General features: G+C 33.6%; 1 protein-coding gene across 1 annotated transcript; it reads right to left on the bottom strand.

Moving 5' to 3' along the window:
* Positions 1-5,765: 5,765 nt before the first annotated feature.
* Positions 5,766-13,432, bottom strand: LOC127861274 (V-type proton ATPase subunit F-like). The gene is made up of 5 exons (XM_052399718.1): positions 13,305-13,432; positions 12,996-13,077; positions 9,186-9,268; positions 7,639-7,761; positions 5,766-6,622 (listed from the first exon to the last, which is right to left on the bottom strand). The coding sequence occupies exons 1-5, from the start codon at positions 13,353-13,355 to the stop codon at positions 6,593-6,595; spliced, it is 369 nt and encodes a 122-aa protein (XP_052255678.1). The 5' UTR covers positions 13,356-13,432; the 3' UTR covers positions 5,766-6,592.
* Between the last annotated feature and the right edge of the window lie 901 nt (positions 13,433-14,333).

The raw sequence follows: 14,333 nt of genomic DNA, 5'->3' as shown, positions 1-14,333 counted from the left end.
TCAGAAAGAGAACCTAGGTTCTCATGAAAAACCTAGTTTCTAGGGATTATGCGTCGAACTGCTTGCCATATCCGTGGTTTTCATTTGGGAACCATAGGTTCTCTGAGAACCTAGGTTTTCAGAGAACCTAGGTTCTCATGAGAACCTTGGTTCTCATGAAACCTAGGTTCTCATGAGAACCTCAGAGAACCTAGGTTTTCAGAATTACGCGTAAACTTGCCCGTTTGGAATACGGGACACATATAATTCAGGGCGCAGGATCAATGGGGTTCACATATGATTACACACGGGCTGGACAGAATGAAAACACGCCGTTAAGAACTTTATTTTTGCAGATATCTAAAGTTATTGAAACATGTTTCATTGTTTGCAAAGTCTCTAGTGCATAAGTTTTCTTGCAGTGTTGCCGATATCTTACGATTGAATAATACATTATTACATAGAGGATATTTGTTGGATTCGGTGGATAATCGATTTTAAATCACGAGTGATCATAGAAAATAATATTTTCACGAGTGGCGCAGCCAGGAGTGAAAATATATATTTTATTTGGTCACAGGTAAATTAAATTCGATAATCCACCGAACCCAACAAATTTTCTTTTTATTTAATGCTTTTTTTCACGGTTTATATACATTGTTTAAGAGTTTAACTAAAGAATTTCGCTGGGAAAATGACGTCATTTCGTCAAAAAAATGACGTCATTAAAAATAATTTTCAATGTTTGAAACAGTGAAATTATCAGTTTTAATTCACTGATATTTCTCTATAAACCACCGGAAAGCATACAATTAACATTATCAATAGAGATAAAACTTTTATTTATACCACAATTATTGCTTACTATATCACATACATAGAAACTGTACCGTACAGTCGTTTGAGGCCCGAACAAGGGAACTGAATATCTGAAACTCATTTAATGCTGTAACAATGTATTGTGTAACGATTGATATGAATTTGTTTCAATATTTAGTCTCAAAATAATATTGACAATTAAAGATGTATTTCATAAACAATTTAATTTTTTATTAACGTGTTCAGACCAATGTCGACCGATTACTTTACTAATTTCATTCCTCAAGAAGTTTCCTACAAGTTTCGTAGAAAATTACTGAGCATTGTCTGAAAATTGTTCAAAAAATGTTCTTGGGGAGTAACATTCACGGTTTCACGCCTATTTCTTATATTTTTACACATATGGCGCCAGCGTGTACCAAGCAATAGGAGACAACTGGGGGTTAATTATGGCAAGCGGTTCGACGCATAATCCCAAGAAACTAGGTTTCTCATGAGAACCTAGGTTCTCATGAGAAACCAGGTTTATGAAATCCCAAGAAACCAGGTTTCTCATGAGAACCTAGGGTTTCATGAGAACCTAGGTTCTCATTTGAAAACCTTATTTCACGCTTGAGAACCTAGGTTCTCATGAGAAACTAGGTTTTTCATGAGAACCTAGGTTCTCATAGACACATAGAACTTACGTTCTCATGAGAACCTAGGTTCTCATTATGAGAACTTAAGTTCTCGTTTGGTATCCTAGATTTTCACAAGAACATAGGTTCTCATTTGAAAACCAAGGTTCTCATGAGAACCTAGGTTCTCATTTGAAAACCTAGGTTCTCATGAGAACATAGGTTCTCATTATGAGAACCTAGGTTCTCATGAGAAACCTAGTTTCTTGGGATTATGCATAGAACCGCTTGCCATACAAGCACGTATATTTTTTATATACAGAGTTGTAGTCATGATGAGGCACGACAAATCAGCTGACTCGGTTTAAAGTTGCAGAAAATATATCTTTTTTATGAATCATATATCAGAACAATGTCGCTGGTTGCATAACCGACAAACATATGAGAGCTATAATACACGTAATATACCAACTTCTTCGGTTGCATAATTGTCCCTGGATAATTGTCCTCAGCAGCGTAACAAAAAATGCATTCCAATTTTATATGATAATATTCCATATTTTGATTGGTACAAAATTTGTTCACCTGGGTACGTTCTTCTTGATGCTTTTCTACAAAGACGATAAAAAAATGCTCGAAGAACGTGTGTAGTGTTATAACGTTCAAAGTATGGCCATCCATCGGTGTATGATCTCTTTGAGCAACTATGTTCGGGGTTCACACCACGAATTCACCACATTCGTTGCATTTTACTGCGTATACACTTACACTTCATTTTACCGCTGCTGACGATGCTGGTGACATATGTTTCAACATTTACAATATGATTGGACTTAGTCACCATTTAATACAAACTTAACATAGAGAGTATAGATAAAACGCATTTAACATATCTAAACTTATGTATTTCTACTATCGAAGTCAAGGATTTCTCGATCAGTAAATGCTCAGCGCTGTTTTATCCTACAAACGATAAATATATACATGCAAGGCAAAATCATTTTTCATCTTTAAGGTAGCGCACCCCTAATGATTTCCCGCGAGTTCTTCGAAGGTTGAAGAGCCTAATATTAGGTGCCGTAGCCTTATGGTAATGGTTAAGGCGATAGACTAGAAATCTTTTCGGGATATTCCGTGCGCAGGTTCGAATCCTGCCGACGACGTATACTTTTTTCGACGCATTTTATTTCTTTTCTAACGTTATTTGATTTAGTATGGCATAGTAGCTATGTTTATCGTAAAATATGTTGCAATTTTTATGCACAATGTTTTGGCTAAATTGGGTGATTTACTGCTGAAAATACGAACCATGCATGTTGCATTTTTATTTCAAAAAGTAAACGGTAAATCTGTCTATTTCTTGGTAACTTTGCTGTTTATAGTGTATCTATAAAAACTAAGTTCAAAATATTACTTAAATGATACTATTTTATATTGTATGACACTTTGTTTTTAACCAACCCAATTTCTACGTGGCCTGAAACCACTTATATTTCATGGCGCTCTTCCATAGATAACAAGTTATAAAAATCAAATGGCTGTAAAAGAAAACTTTTTTCATCTTGTTTAACCTTTAAACACCTTTTTCTGCATCTGTAAAACACACCAACTGCATGCCTATATTTTGAAATCTGGATGAATTATGGAACATGCATATACCCCAGGGGTGCACATAAACTGGACAAAAGCCGAGCGTGGGGTGGTTTTGAAAAAAATCAGTATATATTTTTTAAAGCATGGAAAGCCTACCTAAAAATTTGCATGTAGTTCAGGGAAATGATGCTGATTAAGAAAATAATAAATTAGATTATGATTGGATAGGTGCCCATTACGGGTGGGCTACCTTAAACATGGTTTACGTACTAATGACGTTCGAGGTAATACAAAATCCAGCGTGGCGTACCCCGGACACATATATAGACTTCCGGCTTAAATGTGTCTCTGGCTACGCCACTGTTAAGATATATTCTTAATAAATATTATTGACATTTCCTAGTGTGTCTGAAAATATCGGTGGGTCAAATAATCAAATTTGTAGTTATAAATGTATCGTTAATTCGTTTGAAAACCCTTCTATAAGCATCACAGTGTAAGTATTATAGCTTTGTCCTGGTTGAGCTACTTTTCATAAAGAGCAACCATGTCTCAATAATTTAGCCACAGTCTTATTAAGAATTAATTCCAGTCTTATTTAGAATTAATTCCCATTGTCATGCTGAATATACATATGTACAATGTACCGGTAGATTGCCAATTGTGCATCACAGTTGGGTACTTAGTCATTCAAATACGTCTTTTGAAAACCGAATGTGTACAGGACCAGAGTTTCCAAACGGCACAGATGCCCGAAGATTTCGCTGCTGAACACAAAAACGTTTGAAATTATTATGCCAAGGTGCGAAAATTCACTTCATAATCAACATATATCACATTAGTTCATTCTTTGCTGACGTGTGTTTTCTAATTGCAATACATGTGTATCATACTTCTTCTGTTTTGGACAGGACCGTTTGGGGTTACAACAAAATTTGATCGCTGATAATATGACATTTTTTCTGTCAAGGGTTCCTTAGACGCTTAAAGGTTGCATTAGAAAACATACTTTCAATACCCATCGAGAACACGTATGGCTTTTCAGTACCATCATGTGCGTGTGAATTGTTAACTTCGAAACACATTTTATAGTCTTTAACAAGAAATTGGTCCATCTTAAACGTATGCCCCACTTAATGCCACGTATCACATAAATCAGTTTTTGTGGGCAGTTATTCTGTGGATTTATTAAGAAATAACCGTATAAACTCTAAAAAAAAAAGAGTAGCACAGCCACTCAATATGATCTACCTACCTTTGAAGTTTCAAGTCGACGCCTCTTAATTTTCCAAAAATGCTTTAGCCACACTTTAAATACATGTACATAAAAAGGGGAAATAACTCTAATAACATGGAAGTATGAGTTGTAGTTTGTGTACACTGTGCATCAGCATAACGAGATTTACTGGGCACCTAAGTTTTAATTTCAACTAAATAGGTCTTTTAGTTTTCATCATAACATAAAGACAACATTAAAGTAAACAAATTAACAACTGGCAATAACTCTTCTAATATGGGAGCAATAGTCATGGAACGTGTGCATTGAAGATTCCCTTGACATATAAATTTGATACCTCTTTTAGTTTTCAAGGTATGATCCAGATAAAATTTATGTACAAACATCAAAAAAGAAAAATAACTATAATTAGAGGAGCAAGAGTTATGGTTCTTGTGCAATGCACATCCCCTAAATGATGTCAACCTACCTACTAAGTTCAAGTTGAGTCAAGAATATGATCCGCACATTTTTACTTCTTAAAAAATTGCCAAGAGAACATAACTCAAACGTGCTTGGAGAATGGTTATTGAATGTGGCTGCCAACATCTTCTCAAACACATTTTCTTAAAGTTTGGTGACAATCTAATGAAAAATAATTAAGAAAAGAGAGCAGATACACTCCAGACAAAATCCCAAAAAAGTTTTAAGGTGATAACTTTTTGCATTGTTATCTGTACAAAAACTTAAGTACACAATTAACACATAAAATAATTAAAAGGCCGTAACTTAAAAGTGACTGGTTATGTTACTTTGTATCCATTTTATGCTAATAAACAGTTGCCAAAAGTTTAGTGATAATCTGAAGACAAATGCTTGATTTACAGAGCAGAAACACACTGGTGGGATGACGGAAGTTTGTAAACTATATTCCTCAGTGGGGTATAAATATTCTAATATAGTACATCACGCAGGTGTATTTACTCTATTGAATATATGCTATTTTGTGAAAGTTCTTAACTAGTGGATGAAAAAAAGTTTACTACACAAACAAAAACAAATTATATTTGACACATAGTTGTATGACATACACACTTCTCACGCCACTAAAGTACTTTTATATACCGGTAATAAATATGTTATTCACTGATCATGATGCATTTTTCCTTAGATATCTGTCCCCAAAACACAGTTTTAAATTCTTTTCAAACAATCAGACAGATAGAAAACTAACCATTCAGAGTAACATTATCTATTCCTTTAACCCTTTGCATGTTGGGATATTTGTAGTCTGCTAAATTGGTGTCTTCTGAATTTCTACAATCATCATTTTTCTTCACTTTTTTTCAAAGACCACTATCAGAATAGCAAACAGTTTGGATCAAGATCAGACGCCACGTTTTGTGGGATCTGATCTTGATCCAAACTGTTTGCAAAGGCCTTTAAAATTGGGTTCCAGCGCTATAAGGGTTTAGGGTGTGGACAATTCAGAATTAGTATTTTGTTATGTGATAACACCATACTGTCAAAACAACGATAAATGTTGCACAATACTTTTATTAGCATTCTTAGAAATTACATGAAAACCTTTCATGTTAATTACAAAATGCAGCAAAATGTTATATAATTGTGCATACTTGTTTATCTAAAACATCTAAAAATACACAAAACACATAGAAAATATACATACAATGGATATTAACAATAATATTGCTACTGGTTTAATAATTATTACAGGTAGACTAGAAATTAAATAATCATTAAAAATATTTCAGTCTACAAAAGCTAATAAGGGACAAATCGTTCTGCTTTTATGAAAAATTTGTTTAAATGAAGTGTCTTTTACACTAAAAATCCATGAAGACTGCACAGGCCAATCGATTGCAATCTGCATTGATACTTAACGCTCATGCATTAATGATTTTCTGAGACTGGGTAAATTTTACCTTTAATAAATAATCACTATTATTTATTGTAAAGTGGTCAAATTCACATGTTCAACTTTTCAATAATAAATACTGTAACAAGTGGTGCAAAGTGTTGATAGTAAATTGAATAGAAAGAACAATAACAAATAAATCTGAATACACTAAAATGCATTATCACTCCATTATGGCATAAAAGTTTACTGTGCCAAAATGAACACATCTTTCACACATAATTCACACCAGTTTACTGTGCCAAAATGAACACATCTTTCTCACATAATTCACACCAGTTTTTGAAATAAAATCATTCTTCTTAACTATATTGACAAGCGTAATTCATGTAAAAAAAGAAGATCTTTCTACATTTGGAAATGTTTTCTTGATTATTATTTAGACGTCCAAGCAGATATTGGGGTATTCTAGCTAGTTGTTCCCACACCTCATCTAAAGTCTTCAGCTGAAAACATACCCTGGAAAACAAAAAACCCATGGTGATTTATATGTGCAAATCTCTGTGAAAACCAAGCTTATTGATGTGCCTAAATTGTCAGCCCAAATAAGAATTTGCAGTCTGCTTTTATGGATTTTGTTTTTTGTTTAAAGGAAGTCCCTTTGTTACAAATCCAGTCTACACAAATAGTGACATCCCTGATTAGCCTGTGCAGACGGCACAGACTCATATGGGAGTATACATTATGCTCATACATTCATCCCCGTTTTACATGCAAATTAGACTTCTTGCATTTTGTGTACTTCCCCACATGTACAATTATGCTAATGTTTTGATTGTTTAGCATTCTGTAATATTTGTATTTTTATATACTGAAATGATTGCTATTCTCTTATAGATATTCAGTGCAACATGTTGTAAATTGTTGACTACATTCCCACTTCAGTCTGCATTAAGTGAATTGCTGCACCTAGAGTACTCATGGTCTAATGTACAACCCAAACAACTATATTTACCAGTATTGTATCATTTAGCAAACAAAAATTCATCTCAAAAGAAAGATTTCAGAATATATTATATAGAAATAACCATATTGTCTCTGCATTGCATCTTACATATGTAAACCACATTAAGAACTGCCTAGGTGTTCTCATAAGACATACATTATGAGTATTAATTTCAACTTGCATCTATATCATGATCAAATCCCACAGCATGGTTCTAAATGTATTGATATTTTAACAGAATTAACTTTAGACTACACTTCAATCTGTACACTCAGGAGCAAACTTTAAATGGCTGTATGCAACCAGCGTAAACCAAAACAGAAGACTGTTCAGGTCTTATGCTGTCTGATGCTCATCAGTATCTTAGGGTTGGAAATGTAGCCTGTAAATATTGAATCTAGTAAGAAAGTCAATTTAATAAATTTTCCTAAGGAACTACACACGCATCAAAGTGTGTATCTGAGAGGTAAAGGGTTGAAGCATTACATGAGCAGTACTGACATTATTACTGGTAAAGCAATTGCTATACCTTTGCACGCCTGAGGATAGAGTCTTTACTGGCATCATACGGGCATTCCTTGCTGGGGATCTCTAGAACAGCTGGTATTGGATCTGTGTGGTTATCTATCACATGACGAATCATCTCTGCTACCTAGAACGGCAGTGACAAATGAACATGCAAACAAAAAATCAACACAATGTTACCAGATTGTGTTAAGGATAGACACTTTGTGGAGCTAAAGATCAGTGTTTAAATCAATTATTCCTTTTAAATTATACTTTTTTATTGATTTATATGAATACGTAAGCAACCAAAATAAAGTAACATCACAGCAACCTAGAAGGGTACCAGTGACATGTTAACTTCATTTATTATATACATTGTTAACGCTTTTAACAAAATACAGGTTGTATCAATCGTTGAAATAAAAAATCCCGTATTACGCTACTCGCTGTTTCCAATTCCGTATTACCATACTAGCCGGACTAATTCGACCCATTTAATGACGTCACATTACACGCACCGAAAATAGAAATATTTAATATTACGAAATATATTACGTAGTACATCGTGTGACGTCATTTCTGTGACAAAACACAATAGTTTTATCTTAACTCTGGAACGACATGTCAGACGTAGTGTTTTTAACAGTAAACTATGTGTTAAAAACGTATTTTGGAGTGTGTGATTATCATGCATAAATGTATATTTCGATAGGAATACAATAAATAGTGTGGTTTAAACTAAGTTTCGATAAAGACATGGAAGATAGAAGTGGAAGTGCATATCGTTTAAACGCTTCTGTTATAAACAGCGGATTACATTTGTCAACTTAATTGTTATAAAAATTGGATTAACGATGGCATTAAGATAAGCGTGTCAGAAACCTGTGTTTTCCCGGTTCGAATGTTTACACGTTTATTTACATAAACTGTATTCATACGCGTCTTAAATAAACTATGGCGTACCGTTTTAGTCATTGTTTTGTCAGTTTTGTTAAAGAAAATAATACATTTGTTTACTGTTTTCGTTAGTTGTTGTATATAATAAAAGGAATATTACGCTAGTCAATTGTTCCAAGAGTTTGTATCACTCTCGTGGCTTGTGCTATTTCGCATCACACTCGAGGCTCCGCCTCTCGTGTGATACGTCATCACACAAGCCACTCGAGTGATACAAACTCTTGGAACAATTGACTAGCGTAATATTCCGTATGTATGCAAAAAAAAATAAACAGAATGTTACCATATTGTGACAGTGTGATGGTGGGAAATGGTGCATTTAATAAATTATAACATTTGGTGGTGATCCAGATCCAAGATTTGGTTCAATGATTACTTTTAAATGAATCTTCACGATTAAAATGTATGTTTAAGCGAGAAACTGTTAATTTGGTCTGTATACTGAAACTATGAAGTTGACCATATACGCAGCCTCCTGGTTACTACACTGTACTGTCGGAGTTCTCCAAAACGGCTCTATAGTTCATAAGTCCAAGAGTTGCCGACAGTTGGTCAGGAAGTGCATGTAACAGAACTCTAAATAATTAGCAATATATTACTGCTTTTACTTACATTTTGGTTGATAAGGATAATAGCAATATCAGGTCGCTTGATGAATTCACGGAAGTGCTCCTCAATCTCCATAACACTCGTGTCTGAAATCACATGCATGGGCACATTAGGTAAACTCATTGAACACTTTTCACATTGGTATTAAGTATTTTGAAAATAAAACATGTAAACCATGTTGACTGGTAAAGCATTAAATTTCATATCAAAACATCATATTGTGGCTAATATTTAGGGGTTTCCAGATACTTTGGCGTTGCATTCCTTCTTTTTTGTCTGATTTAAAAGTAACGGTTAGTATGTTTTCTATCAAAACAATGAAAAATGGGCTTTCTCAAATAATAATATATGTGTGTACATATACATGGTTAAGAAATAAATATGTAATGAAAAACCATAAAATATACATTCAAAACACTAGATCCTACATGGATACAAGAACAATGAGAACTAAGTATAAATTTGAGAATGAAATGGTTCAAACAGTGTAAAATGTTTAATTGTATTCCCTCATGCTTTTGACTTTATAAAACTTATGTTATATTTTTAATTTTAAAAACTGGAAAGAAGCATATCAGAAAAATAGTACATCTAATGGGATGCAAATTTAATGATATGAGGGTCATGGCTAGTGGTATTTGGATGCCCAAAGTAGTGTCCTTTTAAGGTCTGGCACTGCACTTATACAGTTTTAGAATAACAGTCCATAAGGCATTTTAGGTAAGCTGGACTTTTATTATAATTGGATTATGGCAAGATATTTCTCAATATTGGAAAATAAAGTTCTAATGTAAAAACTAAAATAGCCCGATGCTGCATGTTGCTCCTTGTTACTTCTCTCGTGCTCCTCTTTAAGACTCTTAACAGTAACTTGTTAAGTAAATATATTGCCTAAATATGCAATGACAAAAGCAAATAAACTTTAATAACAAGTCGCGCAGGGCTCAGCCATGAGGGAGACCTGGGAGATACCTTCTCACTGGACATTTAAACTTCTCCCTCTAATAACATGAAGAAGAAGTGAATTTTAATTCTATTGAGATTTACTTTGACCCAGAAATTGACCAATAGAATATTAACTCAATTCAGTGAAATACAATAATAACACAACATAAACACTTAAGTGTGTTTGTTCTTTTTGAGTGTTTTCCCCCAAACTGACAAATGTGAATTGTTCTGATTAAGCATAATGATGACGAGCATGGTTTAATAAGGGATATAAAACCAGTAGATTTATTAAACGCTGAACAGAAACCACTTTTGCTTCAGGTTGCCTCACTTCTTCCTAACTTCAGACGAGGGAGAACTCACTTCTCCCTCAAATTTTAATGTAGACATGTCAAAAAATGTGAAAATCTTATTAAAGATTTTTTTTACACATAATTCATATCAAATTTTAACAATTCACTTGCATTTTTTTTTTAGCTTAATTACAGGAAAGAGGACATTAAATTACATGGATTTATCAAATAATTAGAGAATGTCACAAGACTGGCCAAGCTTTGCAACTTCATACAAATGCTTATGACTATAAATTTGCTTATACCAAAATGGACAAAATTATGCCCTGTGTTAACTTAGAAAATCATGGAACATCAAATTAGGGAACATCTGTTTGGATATTAAAGTCTTATTAGAAATATAAACAAAATGGCACATAAAAATCACTTCACCAAAACTTGATTGCTCTTATATTTGTTATGGGGTACGGACATAAGCCCTCTAGGACATTAGCCCCTAGGACAAAAGCCCCTTCAAAAAAGTTCACGCTTGGACATAAGCCCCCAGGTGTTTAAAAACGTTCAAAACTTTTTTATGTAAACATTTTTATTCCATTTTTTAATTTCATATGTAAAAACAAACAATATATAGCTTGTACCACACACGTACATTTTAGTGTGTTTTTTTTTACAATTTCTTTACTATTTTTTCTTTGGACTCTATTTATTTTGCAAACTTTATGCTATCTGACACCATCCAGAAGTCTAAAATTACCTTATAAGTAGATACATAAGTGACATAATGTGTTGTTGTTGCTGTTAAAAAAACACACCATTAATTATATAAATTAAAAAAAAAGATGAAATTAAATACCTAAATAATGAATGTAAAAAAAGGTAGGGGCTAATGTCCTAAGGGGCAAATGACCTAGGGGTTAATGTCCAAATGGGCTAATGTCCTAGGGGCTTTTGTCCTAGGGGCTAATGTCCCAGAGGGCTAATGTCAGGGTTCGCAAAAACTTGAAAAATCTGTCAGTCATTCGGACTGACCAGGCTTTTTCCGCTCCATTTTGGGAATACGCCACACTGGAATTTTGGGAATTTTGCGTCGTGAAAACCCCCATTTTGGGAAAAAAATTATTCGCAAAATCGGCTCAATTGGGAAAAATTATCGCATGTAAACAGTGTTTCTTATATTTCAAAGGAGCCGTTAACTGGTAAATAACGACTGTTTTGATAACTTATTATTAAAATTTTACAAAGTATTATGAACATGTGAGATAAGTGCAGGTTTTTAATCTAAATTTGGGAAAAAGGCCTGGCCTTTTTTGAGGTGAAAAAAATCGTGTGAAGTGCCGGATTTTGAGGAAAATAAGGAAAGTCTTAAATAATCATTAACATATTTTACAGTTTTTAAAACAAATTCAAGGCAACAGATAATTTAATTATGCAACACTTTCTATTTTCTTCACCGGATCAGGTTAACTTATATATTTCAAGGTAAAAAAAAAAAAAAAAAAAAAAATTTTTTTTTTTTTTTTTTTGAATTGGGAATTTTTTTTTCCAATTGGGAAAAAAACAACCAGATTTGCATTGGGAATGGGGCCGAATTTCGGACCCGTGGCATAGGGCGGAAAAAGCCTGCTGACAGTCTTGAAATTTTTGTCAGTCCGAAACAGTTTCTGTCTGTCCCACTGTCGGACTATACTATAACAGCAAATCACAACAAAAGAAGTACCTTTTAGATGTTTATTGGTTTTGATCACATTAAAATACAATAAAAACATGTCCAATGTCGATATAATTAAACAATTATTATATTGATAATAAACCACATATAATTATAAACCAAAGGCATACTTTTTAGACTTCTTTTTGTCAAACTGTTTTTTAGCTTCCACATCTCTACAAATCCGTGTTCTTGAAAAGTTAGGGTGAATTTTAAAATATCCGAAATATAGTACATCGGGTGAAAAATCTAATTTTGATTTCAGAAACTGTTATTATGTAAATTAAAATATATCCTTCCCAGAACAATATATTAAGGAAACTATTTAACAGAAATGCTCACAAATGCCTGTTGAAACAAGTTTTCATGCGGTTTTTGTTGTGGAGAAATTAAATGGAACAAACAAAATGGCGGACGCACTCGGTTGCTTTTTTTTAACAAAGACCATTGATTTTGAACTCGGATGTGATAGTTAATTCTAATCCAACTTAAAACATCAAATGAAGGTTAGAAAAAAGGGATTTTGACAGAAGTTGAACAAAACGCATTTACCTTCTATTAATCCAAAAGCACATTATACAATTTGAGTGATCTTTTTAAAACCATTTTTCATCCGATTGTGTCGGACCGATTATCTTAAATCACTTGTCGGTCCTGAGAAAAATTTGCCGGTCAGGACCGGCGGACCGACGGTTTTGGCGAACCCTGTAATGTCCTACACTCATTTGTTACGAATGAAAAAAATCACTAGAAACAAAACTGACCAATAGCTTAACAGAAGCTCAAACTTATTGACTACAATACAGCATAACAAGATCTGATTAAAAAATACTTAGTTGAGAACTAAACATTAAAGAAGCTTACTTTTGTTGACAACCAAAAAGTTAGCTTCTCTCTTTTTGTTGATCTCTCCGATGCCTCCTAACAGGAAACCTGTACACGTGTCCTAAATGAAAAATACATAACCTCGTAAAATTCTAAAATTTGTATCTTTATATATTTAAGAACTTGTCAAAATTTTGACAATAAATTCATTATCCGACTTCTATACAAGTTCATAATTTTGCGATATTTTAGACGTTTTGTCATAATTACATATAGTTTGCTTGGAAATGTTCAAACACCATCTTTAAAGTCTATTTCGCTTGTTAAAACCATAATGTTAAAACATACCTCATCGCCAATAACGGCTATTAATTTTCCTTTCTGTGCTGTATGTGCCATTTTATGTCAGGTGATATCATAAAACCGGAACCGGAAAGTTGCACGTTAGGAAGATGTCGACCGGAAGTGCATATAGGTCACAATATACTAACTATTTTGGGTGGCGTTCAACTCGTACCTAAGTCAACTCGCACGTTTTTTTGGTCGATTGCACGTCTTTTTTGGTCAACTCGCACCAAGTATAAATCATAGATATGATGTCTTTTTTTAATTATCTGAAAATTTGGTTGTCACAAATAATGTCTCTTTTACACTTGTGGTTGGTGTTTTTCTCGGGTTATATGTCTGTGTGTAAGAGGTGTAAAAGGTGTTATATACAACGAAATATATATTAAAATGGTCAAAAATTAATCAATTAAATTAATTGGTATAATAATTAATCCGTTGTACTTTAATGTTTGTCACAACACGGATAATGGTGTAAAGGTATACCGCGCACGATTCAATTAAAGTTAATTAAGATTGAAATTAATAAGTTTTACTTTAATAATCAGATTTAAATGAAATTTAAGACAATTATAATATATATTAGGTGATGTTTTTTTCATTATAGATCAAATGTTCGTAATATTTCCTAGATAAAATTATAGCGTCTTTAACACAATACTTGATCCATGTACAGGCGTGTCGAAGTGTCAGCAACAGCCCTGCTCAGGGGCGTAGGTAATGGGGAGGCAGGGCAGGCGACCGCCTCCCCAATATTTCGGCTAGTCGTCGTTATATAAATAAAACGTAAAATCCCCTAAAATCGCCGCCCCAAAACCAGTATTTTTGTAATCACGCGCCGTCAGTGCAGAAGCCACGTGTCCCTTCTCCGTCTGCTTCGAGGTTGCCAATAGTGATGTTTCAATATCCCTTGTTAGGTGTCATAAACCAGGGGCCCGGGTAAATGTCATTGCGTGTATTGTTTTTTTGTTCTTACTGTGATTGCACTGTCGGTGTTTTGCTTAAGGACAGGCTATTCTTTTGATTTTAATT

The sequence above is a fragment of the Dreissena polymorpha genome, chromosome 15 (assembly GCF_020536995.1).
Source record: "Dreissena polymorpha isolate Duluth1 chromosome 15, UMN_Dpol_1.0, whole genome shotgun sequence".
Taxonomy (NCBI): domain Eukaryota; kingdom Metazoa; phylum Mollusca; class Bivalvia; order Myida; family Dreissenidae; genus Dreissena; species Dreissena polymorpha.
Note: the sequence above shows the minus strand (reverse complement) of the source record. Positions and strands in the feature narration are given on the sequence as shown.